This window comes from Staurois parvus, unplaced genomic scaffold (genome assembly GCF_062004578.1).
Source record: "Staurois parvus isolate SC_StPar_1 unplaced genomic scaffold, SC_StPar_1.0 ptg000661l, whole genome shotgun sequence".
Classification (NCBI taxonomy): Eukaryota; Metazoa; Chordata; class Amphibia; order Anura; family Ranidae; genus Staurois; species Staurois parvus.
Window position 1 is genome coordinate 948,668 of NW_028318457.1, and position 22,861 is coordinate 971,528.

General features: G+C 39.1%; 1 protein-coding gene across 1 annotated transcript in view; it reads left to right on the forward strand.

Annotated features, from left to right (window-relative positions):
* The window catches only part of LOC149448728 (clustered mitochondria protein homolog), a 103,617-nt gene that overhangs the window by 59,884 nt on the left and 20,872 nt on the right, over window positions 1–22,861 (forward strand). Inside the window, exons 12-20 of the mRNA XM_089651727.1 lie at window positions 6,621–6,725; window positions 6,894–6,994; window positions 8,141–8,293; window positions 11,904–11,966; window positions 12,474–12,718; window positions 16,164–16,248; window positions 17,194–17,347; window positions 20,215–20,354; window positions 22,426–22,506. Coding sequence (XP_089507853.1) covers window positions 6,621–6,725; window positions 6,894–6,994; window positions 8,141–8,293; window positions 11,904–11,966; window positions 12,474–12,718; window positions 16,164–16,248; window positions 17,194–17,347; window positions 20,215–20,354; window positions 22,426–22,506 — 1,127 coding nt within the window. The remainder of the gene's footprint in view (window positions 1–6,620; window positions 6,726–6,893; window positions 6,995–8,140; window positions 8,294–11,903; window positions 11,967–12,473; window positions 12,719–16,163; window positions 16,249–17,193; window positions 17,348–20,214; window positions 20,355–22,425; window positions 22,507–22,861) is intronic.

Genomic DNA, 22,861 nt, shown 5'->3' on the forward strand with positions numbered 1-22,861 from the left:
ACTATTAGTCGTGTGCTCCACAAATCTGGCATTTATGGAAAATTGGCCAATACAGTTTTCGAGAAATCATGTGGGGGACACAGCAAACATGTGGAAGAAGGTGCTCTGGTCAGATAAGACCAAAATTGAACTTTTTGGCCTACAAGTAAAACGCCATGTGTGGTGGAAAACTAACACTGCACATCACCCTGAACACACCATCCCCACTGTGAAACGTGGTGGCAGCATCATATTGTGGGGATTCTTTTCTTCAGCAGGGACAGGGAAGCTGGTCAGAGTTGATGGGAAGATGGATAGAGCCAAATACAGGGCAATCTTAGAAGAAATCACAAGTGTAATAAAAGCGCCACACCCTTAATACTTTAAAGCAGCAATTCCACCTCAAAGAAACCAAATAAATTTCTTAGTGCTATAATTTAAATAAAGGAATGCGCTAAAACCACAAACTATTCCTAATTTAGTGTAGAAACATTATTGCAAAAGATATATATATCTATTCTCAATTAATATCAAAAAATATCAAAATTATGTGCAAAACTATTTTTTAGTGCATAAGTAATTTAAATAATTAAATTTGTGAATATAAAAAAATGTCCAATTCTGAATTTCTTCAAATGTCCAAACAAATCCTTTTCAAATTCAGGTGCTCTCAAAGAAATTGTGCCAAAATCCACCACCAAAGTAAAGTTGGGTAACTCACCAGAGCTCCATGCTGATCAATCTCTAGATCAGCAAAAAACGCTTTTTGCTCTGGGAGCAGATGCAATGAATCAACTTCTCAGGTGTGATGATCAATAGCTACACAATCATCCATAAGGTAGGTATCCACCACTCAATATAATGGTTCCAGGAGCATTATATCACTCTCTCTTTTTATATCTCTCCACCGAGGTCATGTTTGGGAATGAAAAAGAAAATCATGGTGCAGCTAGTTTTTTTTATAAAAGTATCCAACAATTTAATAAAGATTTACACTCACAAAAAGGGTGTCTTCACCGACACCAGTATAACAGCATAAAACAGCAAATGGTATAACAGTCTCCTGTTCCCCGCACACTCACTACAGCGCTCGTGACTCAATTTTCTCTACAGACGTCAGCATCCAGCAAGCCAAGCCCTACTAGTTTCGTCATGAATGACGTCTTCAAGTCTTCTTGAGACTGCCCCTTGAAGACGTCATTCATGACGAAACTAGTAGGGCTTGGCTTGCTGGATGCTGACGTCTGTAGAGAAAATTGAGTCACGAGCGCTGTAGTGAGTGTGCGGGGAACAGGAGACTGTTATACCATTTGCTGTTTTATGCTGTTATACTGGTGTCGGTGAAGACACCCTTTTTGTGAGTGTAAATCTTTATTAAATTGTTGGATACTTTTATAAAAAAACTGGCTGCACCATGATTTTCTTTTTCATTCCCAAACATGACCTCGGTGGAGAGATATAAAAAGAGAGAGTGATATAATGCTCCTGGAACCATTATATTGAGTGGTGGATACCTACCTTATGGATGATTGTGTAGCTATTGATCATCACACCTGAGAAGTTGATTCATTGCACCTGCTCCCAGAGCAAAAAGCGTTTTTTGCTGATCTAGAGATTGATCAGCATGGAGCTCTGGTGAGTTACCCAACTTTACTTTGGTGGTGGATTTTGGCACAATTTCTTTGAGAGCACCTGAATTTGAAAAGGATTTGTTTGGACATTTGAAGAAATTCAGAATTGGACATTTTTTTATATTCACAAATTTAATTATTTAAATTACTTATGCACTAAAAAATAGTTTTGCACATAATTTTGATATTTTTTGATATTAATTGAGAATAGATATATATATATCTTTTGCACTAATGTTTCTACACTAAATTAGGAATAGTTTGTGGTTTTAGCGCATTCCTTTATTTAAATCTTAGAAGAAAACCTGTAGAGTCTGCAAAAGACTTGAGACTGGGGTGGAGGTTGACTCTCCAGCAGGATAACGACCCTAAACATACAGCCAGAGCTACAATGGAATGGTTTAGATCAAAGCATATTCATGTGTTAGAATGACCCAGTCAAAGTTCAGACCTAAATCCAATCGAGAATCTGTGGCAAGACTTGAAAATTGCTGTTCACAGACGCTCTCCATCCAATCTGACAGAGCTTGAGCTATTTTGCAAAGACGAATGAGCAAAAATGTCACTCTCTAGATGTGTAAATCTGGTAGAGACATATACAAAAGACCTGCAGTTGTAATTGCAGGGAAAGGTGGTTCTACAAAGTATTGACTCGGGGACTGAATACAAATGCATGCCACACTTTTCAGATATTTACTTGGAAAATATTTTGAAAACCATTTATAATTTTCCTTCCACTTCATAATTATGTGCCACTTTGTGTTGGTCTATCACATAAAATCCCAATAAAATACATTTACGTTTTTGGTTGTAACATGACAAAATGTGGAAAATTTCAAGGGTTATGAATAGTTTTTCAAGACACTGTAGCTCTTAGTACGCAATATGGCCAAAGATTTGTGGACACAAGACCGGAGGAGTAACTATGAATCATGGAGCCCCATAGCACACCTTAGATAGGGCCCCTGGCTAATTCTTCCTGTAGCAGCTGACAGTGTCATCTGTGCCAATACTGTCACCAATATTAACATAAAATATCAAGGACAGACAGCTGTCAGCATAGTCCGAACACTGTTAGGGAACAGTGCTTTGGATAAATGTTATACTTTTAGTCACGATAATAGTAATGATGATTCTGTTTTATCTCATGAAAAAATGATTACTGTTCTTTCACACAATTGCTTTATAACCTCAGTACAAATGTACTTACTCTTTTTTTCACAGATTTACAAACCTTAGCCTTCCTATAAAATTTTAGATGAGGAGAAACCCTGTGATTTGTGACTGTATTAGGCATACAGGGTTAATTTCAGTCTGTAGATGTTCAGAGGGTAATAAATCTACACTACTAAGATAGCTAAGTAAATTTTTCTTATGGGGGGGGGGGGGTCTGTGACTAACAAGGTCAAGGATCTGTCAGCCTTCTATACAGGAACCTTCACAGCTCCATTAACAAGCTCCCTAGCCCCCTTGGGAGCTGCATGGGCTGCTATAACTATTGTTATGTCACTGCACATTTATATTTATTTCAGGTACTTATATAGCACTGTCAATTTATAAAGCAATTTACGTATATATTGTACATTCACATCAGTCCCTGTCCTCAAGGAGCTTGCAATCTAAGGTCCCTAACTTACATTCATACATACACATACTAGGACCAGTTTAGACAGGAGCCAAATAGCCTACCAGCATGTCTTTTTGGAGTGTGGGAGGAAACCAGAGTACCTTAAGGAAACCCACGCAGGCACAGGGAGAACATGCAGACTCCATGCAGGTAGTGCTTTGGTTGGGATTAGAACTGATGACTCTAGTGCTGCTAGGGAGAAGTGCTAACCACTTAGTCACTTTGCACAACCATCACACCTACTACAAGGCCAAAAATAAGTGAAAACCTCCAAATTATTGTGTTTAGGGGTTTCCAGTAAAGGGTACTGTTAATGCTACAGCATACAGTAAATTGTGTGCTTTTAACCCAGTGGCAATAATTTGGAGAAGGCACTTTTCTGTTCCAGTATTACTGCACCCCACGCCTAAAGCTAGTTCCACAGATATGTAGTTTGATGAGTGTAGCATGGAAGAACTTTTAATTGGCCTGCATGGAGTCAAGGCCTTAACCTTACTGAACACCTTTGTGATGAACTGGAATGCCACTTAATGAAACTTGTAGTGTAACCAGTAATACAATATCACTTTGTACAAGGGCCCCTCTTAGCCACAGCTCTGTGCTGGTATTGCACTGTATGTTTGTTACATCCAAAATAGGAGTTACTAAAGAAATGAGTTTATAAGTTTGCTACATATTAAAATGTAATAACTAAAAAATATTTTAGAGGCTAAGTTAACCTTTTTTAGAAAAAATTAAAAAATAAATTAACACCCTATATCCCTGGTGCCCAACCTGTGGCCCGAGGGCCGCATGCAGCCTTTGGTATATGATGTGTGGCCCTCGGACCTCAGCAGTCTGTAGTGGGAACATTGAATAGGGTAATAGCTTTGATCTTTAAAAGCCTCATGTAACATGTTCCCAGTTTCATATTGCCTTCTGCACCAAATCCCCAGCCAAAAATGTAGTATGTTCACACTCTCTGACCCTCATTTCCTCTATTAGGTCTGCAGTTCCTGAAAGTCCTCTTAAGCATTACATATATTGAACATTGTATAATAAAGGCATGCGCTAAATAAAATATATATCCATATTATTAAATGTCCATAATCAATCTGTGCAACATAATTAAGTGTTCATAATTAATTTGTGCAAATCAAAGATTTTTTAGATGTATATAACTCCACTGTGAATTCATATATCAACATAATTAAATATCCAAAATTAATATTGTGAAAATTCAAAGTCAAAAATTTTTTTTTATAATAAAAATATATATCTCCTCTGTGAATTCATAAAAATGTGAATAATCCACCACCAGATATATTAGATGGACTCATCAGAGCTATATGCTGCTCAAATTATAGAACAGCAATAGCGCTTTTGCTCTGGGAGCGATGTGTAAACGGTATCCAGGTGATAATTGTAGTAACTTTTCAATCACATCCAGGTAAATACTAATGGTAATCGGATTTCATTGAAATAATCAATACTCTACAGCCATAGATCTCAAGATGCATCTCTCCATTAACTCCGTATCTCCATATATGAATCTCACTCAGGGACAAAGGAAAAAAATTGATGGTGCAGTACGTTTTAAACACATGTAAATTTATTTAAAATGCCGAACAACTCACAAGAGAGGTGTTCAGACAGACACCAGTTTCACCAGCAATATGCAGCACTGCACTGACAATGATCTCCGCTCACCGCGGATCACCTCCGACACACACTGCCAAAAGAGCGTCCTGACGTCAGCATCAAGTAGGCCACGCCCAACGCGTTTCGTCACCACGACGTCATCAAGGGGCGTATTGCTGGTGAAACTGGTGTCTGTCTGGACACCTCTCTTGTGAGTTGTTTGGCATTTTAAATAAATTTACATGTGTTTAAAACGTACTGCACCATCAATTTTTTTCCTTTGTCCCTGAGTGAGATTCATATATGGAGATACGGAGTTAATGGAGAGATGCATCATGAGATCTATGGCTGTAGAGAATTGATTATTTCAATGAAATCCGATTACCATTAGTATTTACCTGGATGTGATTGAAAAGTTACTACAATTATCACCTGGATACCGTTTACCCATCGCTCCCATAGCAAAAGCGCTATTGCTGTTCTATAATTTGAGCAGCATATAGCTCTGGTGAGTCCATCTAATTTATCTGGTGGTGGATTATTCACATTTTTATGAATTAACAGAGGAGATATATATTTCTATTATAAAAAATTTTTTTTGACTTTGAATTTTCACAATATTAATTTTGGATATTTAATTATGTTGATATATGAATTCACAGAGGAGTGATATACATCTAAAAAAATCTTTGATTTGCACAAATTAATTATGGACACTTAATTATGTCGCACAGATTGATTATGGACATTTAATAATATGGATATATATTTTATTTAGCGCATGCCTTTATTATACATTGTTTACTTTGCTAATAATAATTTTTGGTTGGGTTTTGCTGCTATCATATAATTTTATAGTGTGGCGCTTTTTCTATTTTGATTCATTTGATATATTGAACATTATATGTGGCCCTTTAATTATGCCAGGGGTTGCATTTGAGGCCGGTTTTAGCTCATTGACAACCACTGCCCTGCGCCCTCCCCAATCCTTGGTCCTCACTGCACTTACCTTTGTGGGTGATTAGCTGTCACTGCCACACAGGCGTTATTTGAGTATTTGAAATCCCCACTCTTCTTCCCTTTTTTTTCTGTTGGGCTTCTGGGACAGATCAGAGTGATTCTGACCGGTCAGTAATGGCACCTGACCAGTGCAGCCAATTAGAATCACTCTGATCCATCCTGCACATCCTACAGAAAGGAGAGGAAAACAGGAATTTCAATCCCTGGATTACAACACTGGCTGGGTGGGCACTGACCGCTAATCTCCCATGAAGGTAAGTGCAGCAGTGACTGGGATGGGGGCTGAAAGGGCATAGGGTATAGGGTGTTAGTTCACCTTTTCATTTTTTTCCCCCTAAACTTGAATCTATGCTTTAAGTATTGAGTAGAGTGGGGAGATCTTTGAGCCTCTTGTTACTCTTGTGTGGTTCCCTACCAAGGAGCAAACAGCAAAAAATGATATAGGTTTAATTTTTTTCATTGCTTTTTGTACACCTGTCGTAAAGATTTCTCTTCACATCCTGTTCAATTGATGATGGTGCCCAGGAGAGAATCTGAGCAGAAAACTCCCCAATGGATAAATAGTCAGCAGTAATCAAGGTTTTGACCTTTCCACCCTCTATCCATAGGCAAACAGAAGGTTTTGGCTGGGGATTCACTTAGCCATTGTGTATTCTAGAGATTTACATACATCTGTTTCAATTACTGATAAGCTAAGGTTTAAATTGCACTAAAATGCTATTTAAATTTTTTCTTTGCTTTAGATGAACTCAAGGGAGCAGACATTGTAAGGGAAGCGTGTCGACAGATTGGCTCTGTATCCGAGTATATTTTTGATATACAGTTTAATCCAGATGTGTACTCACCAGGTCAGTATTTATGGTAATGCAAATGCTTGATCTACAATCAATCATGTAATAATAAGGAGAAAAAATTACAAAAAACATATATAGATAATATGGCAGCGATTGCCAGTAGTAAATATTCCCTGCAGACAGTAGGCTTTTAGTAGGATAACACCTTTTCCTTTTGCTTAGTGGTTCGGTTTCCGGAGTCAAAAAACAAGGCCATCCAAATACAGAAGAGATTGCTGAGTGAAGCTGCAGCCTTTCTCCTGAGTGTACAAATCCCCAACTTTGTAAGTGCTCCAATGATTTCTGATGTGTATATAGTATGTACTCTTTTGTAAGCATTTGTATGTAAAGAAGGGGTAAGTACTTGGCAGTCATGCATACAGAATTTAAATGTAATACTTAGTGCATGTTGCTTGATGCATCATTGTGTGCCGTGGTACTTATTTCAATTAATTTCTTATGGATCCTTAAAGTGGTAGTAATATCTGCTTTTTGATTTATAATTACAGGTAAGCCTATCATAAGGTTTACCTGTAGGTGCAGTAAATATCTCCTTGCACAGTTTAGGAGATATATACTTTAGTAGCAGCCGGTGATGTAGCAGAGCTCTGTCATGGCTGTGACTCCCATGCACATGCGTGGGAGTGACGTCAGCTCGGCTCAGCCATTCAAATTGCCAAAGCCTGGAACCCGGGAAGGAAGACCAGGTGAAAATGGAAGCCCCAGCAGTGATGACAGAGCGCCGCTGGAGGGCTTCATTTTAAGGTAAGTCTGTCATAAATTGCTAGTGTGCAATACATACTACCACATTATCACATTGTCCTGTAAGGGCCCAATTTTAAAAAAAAACATAGCTGACCATTTTTTTCCTCTGCATGTGTTTTCAGTTGTATGCATTCTGGTAAATCGAGGGTCAAGTGCATTGTTTACTGCACAAATGTGTGTTGTGGGCACCTTTGAGATGAATGGGAAACCCCACAAAACAGAAGCACATAGCACGTGTTCAACATGGGTTGATGCACATTGATTGCTCCTTTTGTAGTAACGACCCTAGAAAAATGTTTAGTAATCAAAGTACAACATAAAATTGCAAATCAATATTGATTTTTAGCAGAATGGGACCGCTCAGGCAGACTCAACCGAACTTCACTTGATTTGCTGTTAATGCCATACAGAAAAGTTTACCTAATGTCCTTGCAGGAAACAATTCTCCATGGTATTAACTGCAATATACTGTATAATCACGTATGTTGATTTATTTAGCATTAGGATAATAGGAACCTGAAGTTTATGTGATACATAACATTCATTAATGATCTACTTTAACAAGGAATATTTAGCTTCCTATATCAATCAATTAAATTGTTAGATTAAGATTTATACAATGTTATGCGATTGCTTAATACCTTTCCATTAACTATTTCTGGCAGATAAAGGCATGCCTGGGGCATATTATTATTCCTCTGGATGGAAAAACTCTTACAGAGGCACTTCATCTTCATGGGATCAATGTGCGGTATTTAGGCACTGTGGCTGCTATGATTGATACATTAGAAGCACGTCCCTCTCTGGATCATCTTTATGTAAGCATCATGAAATCAGGTCTAATGTATCATTGTATTATTTAGACTTACTTTGTTAAAAACCTTCATGTGAATACATTGTTTCTAGCTTCAGAAATCAGCAGGTATAGTATCTACAGTAAGATATTACTGTCTGGTTTGAATACAAAGCCATACTAGGGCCATATAAACACTTGCATTGCCGAAGGTCCATATCTGTCTGATATCTTCATCCTCATAGCTGGGCAGATCTGTTACAGATATGACCACCTTCAGACCAAAATTCTAATTTATTTATAATCTGGCTTGGAGTCAGAAGTTGAAGTAAGTTTAAGGTCTCATTGGGTGATGAACCCCGTCCTCCTTGCAAAGCTGCATTTTGCAGTTTTGCATCCACCTTGGAGCTGCATACAGTCAGCCCATACAAGTGGGTGCATACGCAGTGCCTGCACAGACACAGTTGGTGGATTGGGTGCACTAATCCGAGTGTACAGTGTCTGCATTTGGATCTGTGCACCCATTCCTACCCTCATATCAAACTTTGACTTGCAACTTGTCTACATCCATTTGTATGGGCTGCCTGCACACAGCTCCAAGTATATGTGGCTCTGCACGCAGGACAGGGATCATCACTCGTCTGAATTAGCCTTAAAGGCTAGAGAATAGTGTTAGGACTGTTGCTACGGTAAATGTTTCGGATGAGTTATCATTGGCTGGCATGGGTACTTAAAGTAATAATATACATCCTGCCCTTTGATTGGTTGCTTATCCATATCCAGACATGTATTTTTCCTGATTAGACATGAGCCTATCCATAATTATCACCCAGTCCACCAGTTGATCTGTTTCGTCTTTTGTCTTTCCTTTCAGTTTACTCTATTTTTTAAACTGTTTTTAATTGACTTTTTACCTTTTTTTTTTATAACATACAAGCTGGTATCATTATAGCAAGAGGTCTGGAAAGGTGCAGGGCATACCTCCTGCAATAAAAATACCATCCCAATGCCCTCCTCATTTGGGAAGGTATTAACCAAAAAAGCCTACCTCTGCCTTCCACCAAAACCAACAGACAGAGATCTTTCACATACTATAAGCCTGTTAAAAAATGTATTAAAAGTGTTTAACTACTTGCTGACCAATATACGTATATAAATGTCATGTCAGCAATTGGTATTACAAGATCATGGCTGCAGCTGCAGCCTGGGTAGTGTTTTTTCAGCCAGCGATTGTCTGTTTTGTTAAAGTGACCCAGATAGCTTTACAGCTGCTAGATCACTTTTACAGAGCTGTGAAGGGTTGATCTTCTCCCGCCACCACCTGCAGTGGTTCCCAGAATGTTCTTCTGGGAGAATGAAATGCCCACCTCTCACCAAGAGTTCTACAGTTTTTTTTATTGAAGAAAAGTTTCCTTTTCATGATATAAAAAAAAATGTGTTAGTTTAGTTTGGAGCACCAAAGCCTCCCATGTGTCACATAGGGTGAGATTTAATAAAACTGGATGGAGCACTAAGAATCTGGTGCAGCTGTGCATGGTAGTCAATTAACTTCTAACTTCAGCTTCAGCTAAGAATCAGCTTCTAAATTCAGCTGCTCCAGATTCTGTGTGCACCAGCTTTAGTAAATCCCCCTTGTAGATTATAGTTGCTAGACACCCAAGCTTCTATTCCTACACCCTGGGGACACTGAAACAAGCAAGACAGTGGGCACAATTCACTAAAGCTTATCGCATGAGTTAAGTCAGTCACATGACCACATATCGCATGCGATACTGAAAATGTCAATTCACTATTGCTAGTATGCGGTATTTACCGAAAATAGCAAAAACACTCAGTAAATACCACATAAAAAGACCTTAAAGTCAATTCACAAAAAGAAATAAATCATTAAATGCATGCGGTAATTAAGTAGTAGTCCAGGCATTCGGAATGTACTGGTATCTGTCAGTATTATCAGAGGTAGTTAAGGAATAGGTGGCCGCGGAGTCCCTAACAACCTATGAGTCATCAGTTGTCAGAGGGGTTCCCCACTGACAGCTAAATGTAAGGTGAAAAAAAATTGCCGGCAATTAAAAAATAATAAGAAAATGGCGTGGGGTCCCCCCCTCCATCCATCTGAGTCTGGTTTGGAGTTTGAGGGGACCCCCCCACACCAACATTTAAAAAAAAAATGGCATGGGGTCCCCTCCAAAATCCATGCCAGACCCTTATCCGAGCATGCAGCCCGGCAGGTCAGGAGAGAGGGGGACGAGCGAGCTCTCCCCCTTTCCCGAACCATACCAGGCCGCATGCCCTCAACATCGGGGGGGTGCACTTTGGGGCAGCACCTTGTCCCCATGTTGATAGGGACAAGGGCCTCTTCCCCACCCCACAACCCTGGGCTGTGGTTGTGGGGGTCTTTGGGCAGGGGGCTTATCGGAATCTGTAAGCTAAAGGGGGCCCCCCCTATGTGAATGAGTATGGGGTACATGGTACTGCTACCCATTCACAAAAAAAAACAAAACTGTAGTGTGAAAAAAAACAGGAGACAGTCTTTGACAAGTCCTTTATTAAAAGAAGGAAAATAAAAGAATGTCCCCCAAAGTAGATCCAACGTCAAGACTGTCTCCTGTCTTTTTCACACTTTTGTTTTTTAGTTTGGAATAGGTAGTGGTACCAAGTACTCATTCACATGGGGTGGAGGCGCCGGGATCTGGGGGCCCCCTTGCTAAAGGGGGCTTCCAGATTCCGATAAGCCCCGAGCCCACAGACCCCCCCAACCACAGCCCAGGGATATGAGGAAGAGGCCCTTGTCCCCATCAACATGGGGACAAGATGTTTTGGGGAGGGTAGCCTTCCTTACCCCAAAGCACCTCCCCATGTCGAGGGCATGTGGCCTGGTATGGTTCAGGAGGGAGGGGCACGCTCGCTTGCCCCCCCTTTCCTGACCTGTCGGGTTGCATACTCAGATAAGGGTCTGGTATGGATTTTGAGGGGGACCCCCCACGCCATTTTTTTTAAAAGGTTTGGAGTGGGGGTTCCCCTCAAAATCCATACCAGACCCAAAGGGCTTGGTATGGATGAAGGGGGGCCGCCGTTTTTTAATTTTTTTTAATTGCCGTCAATTCTTTCTTTTACATTAAGCTGTCAGTGGGGAATGTTTTTCACTACTAAAATACTTGATAAAACAACTTATGCGGTATTTTAGTACCGTTTTTTAGTGAATTCAAACTTGTGTTTAAAAAAAATGCTGTGCGGTATTCTATTGCATACTCGGATGCAGTAAGATACCACTTAGTGAATTGTGCCCTTTGCCACATATCTCTATATTGTTCATTTTGTCTGTTTTAATGTATAATCTGATACCTGTTGGCATCAAAAGCTGGTGGTAGTCTGTACCTGGCCTGATTATTGCTTGGATAATAGTGTGCCAATGGGCACTTTAAGAGCTTCACAAGTATTTATAGTGGTTTAATTACAGTTGTATCTGGGTCAGATTGAGATATTCGGTGAAAAAGAATGTATTAATAGAACAGTTTCATGAGCTGCAGATAGTGATGCACGTTTGTAGTAGTAGATTCTGTAAACTGCCAAGACTTTAGTAAACACGGCTGAAATGCTGACTGTGTTTTACTTTTTTTTTTGTTCTCCAACAGAGAATTATAATCACGGAAATTGTCACACGATCAGCCAAAGCAATCCTGCGGCTGTACTTGCAGGTACATGCTAATTGTGAGAAGAAACTTAGTATGAATGCTTTTCGTATGCTAATGCTTTTACTAGAATGAATCTAATAAACTCTGTTACCAAAAATGCAATTCAACTTCTGAAAACCTAAATTGATGAATTGCAGGGCTGTTGTGGGTCAAGTTACCTAAAATGCTGGTTTTAGGTCATATGTCCCAGAACCAAAGAACCACAAATAGCCCTTTTATAAACCAGTCAGGTAAACCCTACATTTTATTAAAAATTATAGAAAAAGCTTAACTGGTTGCCAACAACTCCTCTTTTGTGCTCATATTTTTCTCCATACTCTATGAATCAGTCCAATTGAGCGCTTTCTGTGCACCGCAACACAAATTCATTGTCACTTTTGTAGTCAGATCGGTCTTTTCACTTGTGAAAACTAAGCTATGTATGACTACCTTTATTTTCTAAAATGTGTAGGTAGGTGTTTTGATTTTATATGCAAGGATGCTTGTAACCAAACTTGTTCTTTGTGTCAGGGAGTAGAGACGTCTGCCTTGTCAGCTGCTGTGAGCCATTTTCTGAATTGCTTTCTGAGTTCTTACCCCAACCCTGTGGCCCATCTGCCTCCTGATGAGTTAACCTCTCGCAAAAGGAAGAACAAGAAGAAGATGCGTCCACTGGAAAATGGAGACAGCACTACATGGACCAGTATGACTCCAGCTGACCTGTGGAGACGAATCCAGCGCAATGCAAAAGACAGTTTTGATTTTAAACTATCAAGGTGAAATATGAAAACTACTGGATAGATTTGTTTTCCTTCTTTAAAGTGACCATAGATGGATTGAAATTCAGCCAGCTCAGCAGGGACCAACCAAATTTCAATCCATGTGTGGTCACTGCAGTTGAGCAGAAGTTGAGCTTTTGATCGACATCTTTTCAACCTCCCTGTTGGATAAAAGGCCGTAGCCAATGGCACTCGGTGCTATCAATCTGTCCAGTGAGGAGGGACAGAGCCACTAGAGCCGATGCGTGCACGTCGCTGGATTGTGATCGGGTTCAGGTAAGTGTAAGGGGGACTGGGGGAACACACGCCGCACAGAAGGTTTTTTTTTACCTTAATGCATAAAGATAAAAAACTTTAAGGCTTTAGAACCACTTTAAAAGTATTCCTGAAAGGGACAAAAAATTTTCAGTTTGAAATAACTTGTCAGTATATACCATAAAGTGCCAGATCTTATCTTACTTGTTATGTCACATCTTCTGACAGCACCTCCAGAGCACTTCGAAGGTCCTATGTAAATACCGGCATTTAAAGTATACCTAAAGTGAAAACGTTTCTTTTTTTTTTTTTTGCTTTTTGGATTTTTTTTTTTACTTTTTGGATAGAATAGGGAATAGCTAAGAACAATTTTTTGATGTTCGTATAATGCTAGTGAGATTTTCCTTCATTTTCCGCCTCAGAGACACAACAGAAAGTAAAAGGAATTGTCTTCACTCTAATAGGAACCATCTCTTAGACAATTGTCACCAAAAAAAGTGTCCCCATTGATTTTACCTTTATTCATATTCCAGTGGCAACTCAAAATTTTTAATTCTCCCTCACTTCAAATACTGGTGACAATGTTCACCGGGACAAATGTAGAGGGTGAACCACTACAACGGGGACACAGACTGCAATAAAACCAGACTGAAGCTCTAACCTTTCCTTATTGGGTCTAAAAAAAAACTAAAAAAGAGAAGTTGGCTTTAGAAATCTTTTTATATGCTTCATTGGGAGATGAGGAGGGATGCGGCTACTCACCCCATACTCAGGAGGTTAGCACAATTTGGGTGGCTTTGACAGTGTTGTCACCTTTTAGCACAATCTGGCTCCACCAGGTAGCTTGGTCATTTTTTGTCTACTGCAGGTTTACTTTGACCACCGTAAATATAACTATGGCTTGATAAGTAACTCATTGAGAATGTGAGTGTATACATGTACATTTTTTTAAAATTCGCCTGAACCTATTTGCTTTTTTACATATAATGATAAATATTCACTTTTCAGAGTTTGGATGTAAATAATATGGTTCACATGGGGATGAGGTGTGGGGGTTACTAAAACTGGAGCACACAAAATCAGGTACAGCCATTCATAGTAACCTGTTAGTTTCCAGATTTTAATTATCAAAACTTCATTGAACAAGCTGAAGCTAGAAGCTGATTGGCTACCATGCACAGCTGCACCAGGTTCTGTAGACTTCATTTTTAGTAAATCCCCCAGTGGTGTCTATTGACCAATATTCCTGGCACATTTTTGTCAATAAAATTAGAAAGCTAGTCTTCTCTTCTGCCAGACTGAAGTGAAGGCAGGGTAATTGTTAGAGAGCCTCCTTTTCGCTGACATTACCCTGTTCTCCAAACCTGTTTCCTCTCTATTTCTTGACAAAACATGAATGGGGGGCTGGAGATAAATTCCCATGTATTTAATCACATATTTATTTAAACAAGTCATACACAATGATGGCTGATGTCTCATATTCCAGCGCAAGCACACAAACATACACACTTCTTATATGGGCAGTAAACTCCTTAATAAGTTGTGGTATCCTTAATTCATGCTTGTAAAAGTTTTATCCATTATAACAATACAGCCAGGAGATGTGCTAATTAATATTGATGAACTATATATACTGCTCCAAAAAATTAAAGGAACACTTTTTAATCAGAGTATAGCATCAAGTCAAATAAACTCCTGGGATATTTATCTGGTCAGTTAATTAGCAGAGGGGGTTGTTAATCAGTTTCAGTTGCTTTGGTGTTAATTAAATTAACAGGTGCACTAGATGAGCAACAATGAGACGACCCCCAAAACATGAATGGTTTTAAAGGTGGAGGCCACTGACATTTCATTCCCTGCTCATCTTTATTGACTGTTTTTCACTAGTTATGCATTTGGCTAGGGTCAGTGTCACTACTGGTAGCATGAGGCAATATCTGCACCCAACAGAGGTTGCACAGGCAGTCCAACTTCTCTAGGATGGCACATCAATACATGCCATTGCCAGAAGGTTTGTTGTGTCTCCCAGCACAATCTAAAGAGAATGGGGGAGATTTCAGGAGACGAAAGTTACTCTAGGAGAGCTGGAAAGGACCGTAGGAGGTCCTTAACCCATCAGCAGAACCGATATCTGCTCCTTTGTGCAAGGAGGAACAGGATGGGCACTGCCAGAGCCTACAAAATTACCTCCAGCTGGTCACTGGTGTGAATGTCTCTGACTAAACAATCAGCAACAGACTTCTTGAGGGTGGCCTGAGGGCCCGGTGTCCTCTGCTGGGCCCTGTGCTCACTGCCCGCCACCATAGAGCACGATTGGCATTTGCCATTGAACACCAGAATTGACAGGTCCACCACTGGTGCCCTGTGCTTTTCACAGATGAGAGCAGGTTCACCCTGATCACATGTGACAGACGTGATAGGGTCTGGAGAAGCCGTGAAGAACATTATGCTGCCTGTAACATTCAGCATGTGCATTTTGGTGGTGGGTCAGTGATGGTCTAGGGAGGCACATACATGGAGGGACACATAGACCTCTACAGGCTAGACAATGGCACCTTGACTGCCATTAGGTATCAGGATGAAATCCTTGAACCCATTGTCAGACCCTACACTGGTGCAGTGGGTCCTGGGTTCCTCCATGACAATGCCAAGCCTCATGTGGTGAGAGTATGCAGGCAGTCCCTGGAAGAGGAAGGAATTGATAGCATTGAATGGTTGCACCTCAGACGGTCCAGGAGCTCAGTGATGCCCTGGTCTAGAACTGGGAGGAAATACCCCAGGACACCATCCGTCATCTCATTAGGAGCATACCCCGACATTGTCAGTCATGCATACAAGCACGTGTGGACCATACAAACTACTGAGTACCATTTTGAGTTGCTGCAATGAAATTTCAGCAAAATTGACTAGTCTGCTGCATAATTTTTTCACTTTGATTTTCAGGGTGTCTTTGAATTCAGTCTTCTGCAGATTGATACTTTTCATTTCCTTCAAACAATGGTACATCCTTACATTCCTAACACATTACCCAGTCCATACCAGTATAGCTATCCAGCATGATATTTTTCCCCATTGAGATCTGATGTGTTTTCAAAGTGTTCTTTTAATTTGTTTTGAGCAGTGTATTAATATAGTTTCCTTTAAATCATATATTTGTCTCTAATCTATACCTTTATTCTGCATTCAGTGAATCTATGGAGCACTTGGTTGAGAAGCTTAGCCTGCAGAAAGTGACGCTGCTCCGGGAGTTCTGCATAAAGACTGGAGTCCAGGTACTGTCTCAACGTGTACAAGGAATGTCATGTTACTGTCTGCAGGGTTCAATCTGCAGATGTGGCAGCTTTCTGACATATGCTCAGAGTAATGTCATTCAAAGACAAATTGTTTTCTCTGTGCGTTCCCCTCCACTGTAGTAAGTTAATTTAAAATCTATGATTAATCTGTAAATCAGAATTACTGTTTAATTCATATAGAAACTGGTAGTTGACAGGATTTGTACTTGGGTGCTATTTAACTAATATGGAGCATTTGAAAAACGTTGTAGGTCACAAATTCACACCCGTGACCAGAGCCTGAAAAATAAATGCATGCTGTCATGGATTCCTCTAAAAAAGCAATGGGTCTTGTTAATGAAAACGCAGTTTTCCCAGGTCACACTTTCCTGCAAGCGGCTGTTTAATAGTGTTGGGTGCTGCAGTGACCATGGCTGGGAACCGCTGACAATCCAAAAGGAAGAATGTCACCAGCACACCAAGGAATCCTCAGTAGGGTCCAAAGCTGTATATAGTGGTCACATAAACAGCGGCAATGTTTCGGAGCCACCCAGGACCCTGATGAAGGGGTAAACAATTGATGAAGGGTAGCTCTGAAACAGTTGATGAAGGGTAGCTCTGAAATGTTGCCGCTGTTTATATTATGTGACCACTAAATAAAGCTTTAGACTCTTCTGGGGATTCCTTGGTGTGCTGGTGTCATTATTCCCCTCGGATTGTTTATGAAAATATCAAGGGAAACAATTGATCTAGTCCATTGTGTTTCCCCGTGGAATCAGATTTGTTGTTGTGAGGCTACATTCATTGGGATGATTATTGATTCAGACAGTGAGGTCAATCACTCAGTGGGCTCTACATGGCATTAGAAACCCACAAGCTGGTGGTATAAGTTCTTTTGCCTCAAATACTTTTAGAAACACACTGTACATTGTATTTCTTTCTTAGGTTCTTCTCCGGGAATATAATTTTGAAAGTCGTCATAAGCCAGCTTTTACAGAAGAGGATATCCTAAATATGTTCCCTGTGGTCAAACATATCAACATTAAGGCCAAGGAGGCCAATCAGCTGTTCCTTAAGGCCCAGATTAGCATCCAGCAGGGTAAGACATTTTGTTGCTTTTCATTATGATTTTTCTTGCAGTTGGCAGACTTGCCACTTTTAAAGTTTAAAGTTATTTTCTCTTCACCTTTAGTAGACTAGAGCCTATGAAAGTTGGTTCCCAATAGGTCACTATGGCTAACTGCAATTTGCCTCATTGAATAAAGTATCCATAATTTCAAATTTTAGACCTCGTTCACACCATGCGTGTAGAAAAACTGATGGAAACTGACTTGCAGGTTTTACATCAGTTTTCATGCACACTTCAGTCAATTTTGTACACGTTGCAGATTCCTGCTCAGAAAAAATCAGCACATGATACTAGTGTTGTGGAGTGAACAGGGCATATAGAGAACAATTAATTTTATTGTGCCCTTGCAGAACACGTGCAGAATAACTGATGTCTCTGCACCATGGGCCCTTATCGTCAGTTCTGGAAATAGTTCAGTGGTTTTTCAAATTAATATTTGTGCTAAAAATAGGCTTAACTGACAAGATTATGTGAGTTATTGCAAAGAAGAGAGCTGTCATATGCTATTACTTTATGTAAAGAAACTTTCAAGTATATAGTGCAACACTTTACTCACAAAGTGTAATTTCAGGAATTCTATAGCAAACTAAAAATGATTACCCCTGGATTAGTATTCTTTTTAGTCACCAAAACAACTACTGACAATTGGTTTGTATTTCCAGGTACAATAAAGAATTTCTTATCTATGTGCTTGGACTGACCTTTTGTAAAGGGAAAGTTTCTTATGAGCGTTCATTTCTGCTTAGAAGTCGCAGGAACTACCTACACATTAAAGTAGATCTCAACCCTAGTTGAAAATATTTAATTTGCTAAAGAACTGTAAAACAATTGTCAGTTTGTTTCTTACCGTTTTAAAAAAAATGTTACTACTTTTGCCTTTTTTTTGCATCTCAGTACTGCTGACTTCATCCAGCTTCTTTCAGTCACTTCCTCTCTATTGCATTCTGTCGGCTCCACAACATTGCTCTGAATCAGTTTTTTTTTATGGCGCCAATGGTTAAACAAGCCTCCACAGTGGGTTGGCATGGCTGCTTTTAGACCAGGGGATCATGTGTCAGGGTGACAACGCGGGAGCACAACTGCGAAACATTCGTTGCTGTGTAACAGAAAGTGTCCAAACAAGAATCTTCATGGCCAAATCACTAGGGGGGTTAATTAACTAAAACTAGATAGTGCAAAATCTGGTGCAGCTGGGCATGGTAGCCAATCAGCTTCAAGCTTCAGCTTGTTCATTTAGGTTTTGACAAAAAAAACTGAAAACTGATTGGTTTCTATGCAGAACTGCACCAGGTTGTGCACTCTCCAGTTTAAGTAGATCAACCCCTGGGTGCTGATTTAATGAAAATGCATATTTAGAAAACTTTGGAAACTGCATTAGCCCAAATGTATGGGCCACATACTGTGCTGGCTACACTCATTTGATGAATAGATAAATATTGAGTCCTTGATCTATTGAACCCTAATGGTTAGTTAGCACACTATATTGTACATTACCATGTTAAAGTTTATATCAGATTTTAGAGATCAGGTTTAGATATATTTTAAGTGCACTTACAGCAAATGTGTTAGGTATTATTATTATCAATTATACAACACCAACATTTTATTCAATTTGCTAAAAAGGGTATATAGCAGTATGCAGATGTTTTATCCATAATTTATATATTGTACAGTCACATTAGTCCCTGCCTTCAAGGAGCTTACATTCTAAGGTCCCTAACTCACATTCATACATACATAAACTAGGGACAATTTAGACAGGAGCCACTTAACCCACCCGCATGTCTTTGGAGTGTGGAAGGAAACCAGAGTATCTGTAAGAAACCCTCACAGGCACAGGGAGAACATGCAAACTCCATTCAGGTAGTGTCCTGGTTGAAAATAGAACGAAGGACCCTAGGTTACACCTCTATATCCATATTAACAATACTGACATGCTAAGCACACTCTCTACTGTTTAACTATCTAATAACAGACCTTCCAATGGTCTTTAAGGCTATGGCACTGGGCTGCTTAACAGTTAGGGTAAGGCTTAGGCTTCCATACACTATACAATTTTCTTGAGATTTTTGCTTTAGATTTACCTTTAGGTCAAACCTAACAACACTTTCAGTTGTATCCAGTTAGGAAGCCTCTTTCACTAAGGTAAATCTAAAGGAAATTGGACAGAAAAGTGTATAGTGTATGGCCAGCCTAAGTCCAGAAGAGAATGGCACTTTGACTGCATTGCTTGTCTAGGCAAAACTTGATGATATTCTTGATGTGTTCAATATTAGTGATAAAGATCACTTTTCATTTCTTTGTTTTGGCCTATGTGGTTTTCAAAGACTGTTCATTGTTTTTAAGATAGAAATGCAGAAAGGGTATTCAAATGCACTTCTGAAAAATCCAGTTGATCCAGTTGATATTTTTTTCATCATTGTTCTGTTCACAATAGCTAACGTGATTATTTGTTTTCCATACACTACGGGGGAGATTTACTAAAACTGGTGCACTGAGAATCTAGTGCAGTCGCGTGTGGTAGCCAATCAGCTTCTAACGTCAACTTCTTCAATTAAGCTTTTGACAATCAAACCTGAAAGCTGATTGGCTTCTATGCAGAGCTGCACCAGATTTTGCACTTCCTAGTTTTAGCAAATTTAGTAACCCTCTGTTTGTTGGCCAAGTGAATGCATCTGCATGTAGGCACTCTAAAACATTCATTAACAACTGGAAAATTTTATTCTGTGTTCATTTCTTCCATCTCATTTATTGAATAACTAATAAGCCTTGTAGCAACATTTTCCAGGTTTACAACCAACTCTCAGAATTAACTTGTTACCTTCTGTGTTTCACAGGTGGCCTTAAAGAAGGTGTAGTTTTATTAAATGAAGCTCTGGTCCAGTTCAACAGTGTGTATGGTGCTGTACATCCCGAGATTGCGGTGTGCCTGCGTTTACTTGCCCGAATCAAGTTCCTTTTAGGAGACATAGCAGAGGTGAGAATTATGACTTATTCTGTAGAAAGCATTTTAAAAGCAAAAGACATGGTATAATTATCTTTAATTGGCCAACCTTCTACATTTAAACTATTCTGCATAATTAGCCTGTATTGTAGAAGTAATGTTACGCAAAACAATTGCAGAAGTATCCACTGTTTGCCAATCCCTGAGTGGATAACTCTTACTTACATATCAACTGCCAGATTTACAGTTTAAGTTATTTCCTGCACCTTCATCTGCTTGTATTTCAAAGATTTCTATAATGTCTATAGAACCCAAATCCATTGCAGTAAAAAGGAGGCTGATAGGACTGGGAAAAGATGCATTACATTAAACGGATTAGTTGGCAGAATTGGGGGATAGGAGTAATTTGCATTTACACACTACTGTCATGTAATCCTGCCTGACCATTTGGTTCCTTGGGTAACCATACTTGGCTCAATAGCGACAATAGTTGGTCCTTATTTTGAGCATTGTTTGTGATAACCTCCAGTTGTTAACAGTGAGTTCTTGCAGCAGTTATAAGAGTTTTTGTTTTTTTTTATCACACATGACCATTTCTCTACAATGTTCTATGCAGAATAGGGGATGGGTGAAAAGTATTGTACGACATTTGCGTTTGAATTCATGAGGATATCTTGTATTGGAAACAAAGTGGATAGTTATGTGCATTCACATACGCTGAATATAGAGAAAATAAAAGCAGAAATGGGAATTTATTTGACTTTTGTTTCAGAGCCATTTAAATAAATATATATAATGTGAATTTTATTTGATTAAAATGCCAGCAGATATAACTTTTTATTAACTTATTTATTCGATAAGATAAATATTGAAAACCATCTCAATACACATTTTAGAACTAAAGTGCAGGCATGAATTAAAACCCACAAGTTAAAATTACTACTGGATGCTAACATTTATAGGTAAAGTTGATCCAGGGAATATCCGATTGCCTCTCTGGGGATCAGGAAGGAATTTTTTTCCCAGCAGGAGCAAATTGGATCATGCTTTGCTGGGTTTTTTTGCCTTCCTCTGGATCAACTGTGGGTATAGGATAACTTTTTTTTTCTATGGTTTAACTGGATGGACATTTGTCTTTTTTCAGCAAGACTAACTATGTAACTATGTAACTACTATTCAGTAATACATAATAACCAAAGAAATATATTGTCTGCTAAACACTTCAAATCCCAACTCGAGCTACAGATATTTTCTTTTTTTTGATGTTTTGGATATAGTGGGGATTAGAGCGTCTTTCAAGTTTTAATGCTGTGTCTGTTAAGTTTTTCATCATATTTTAAATGCTGTCTGTGTCACTGTTGAAGGGATTTCCCCTCACTTCCTGTCTGTCAAACATTCCAGCAAAGAGATACTCCCAGAGCACTCTAAGCAGTACTCTCTTTTTTTCAGTTTATATTGACTAACAATAATTTAAAAAGGATCCTGGCCAATAACAGTTCCCACGCTTTCTGAAGACACTGGATTGAGTCTAGGTTTCTTGAGAAGTGTGCACAGGGAATATTTTTTTGGCTGGGATCCTTTTAATTTGATTTTAGTTCTGATTTACGTCTGTGTGGAAGAGTAGAAAACATGCTCTGGGGTTTTTAGTTTGAATTAAAAGCTATCTGTAATGTGATCGCAGTGACCAAACACATTCAAGCTTCCAGCACAAGTTTCTATAAGGCAACACAATTCGATCGTAATTCAAACACTTTGATAAATGAGGCCAACAATGTGGGTGTATTTCAGGACTGCCATAAAAGATCACTTACCAGTTTTTACTTGAAAGCATTAAGTCTACTAAAATGTCAGATAATTTAGAGGAAATATCTGTACAAAAAAGTTATTTACTATGCTAATTATCTCATGTTTGGCACAGTTTGGAATATTAGCCTTTTTTACGTGTTTTAATCTTGCTAAAGTGTAAACTTTAAAATGTACAACACACAGGAACCAACTGCTTAGAGAGTGCCTTGAATTGCTAATTCTGACATAGACTAGTAGTACTGCATTCAACTGCAAGACATACAACAAAGTTTAATAAATCTGTTCTTTTTATTACCAGGCTCTGGATAATCAGCAGAAAGCAGTGATAATGACGGAGAGAACACTTGGATATGACAGCACAAACGCCATCCAAGATTATGTAGGTTTTCTGTGCTCTATGCTATACATTCTTGAGTTAGGCAGAATTAAAGGGCAGCTTTACTACAATTAATCCCGCCACCCCCTTGGCACATAGCCTGCCTGGTAAAAATACTTACCTTCCTCCCTGTTCCATCATTGTTACATAACACAATGCAGAGGTAAGGGCCAAAGTCAAAGTTTGCCTTCCAATTTTGGAAAGCTGTTTTCTTTATTTAGTTTTATAGTGTGATGCATGCAGGAGAAGATCATCTCTGTGTTTAATTGGTAGTGTTCCATTAAGTCAAGGTTGATTCGGGTTGTTTTAACAGTAATTAGTGTCATAGTGCCATTTTCACAAGTCCTCAAGTTCTAAA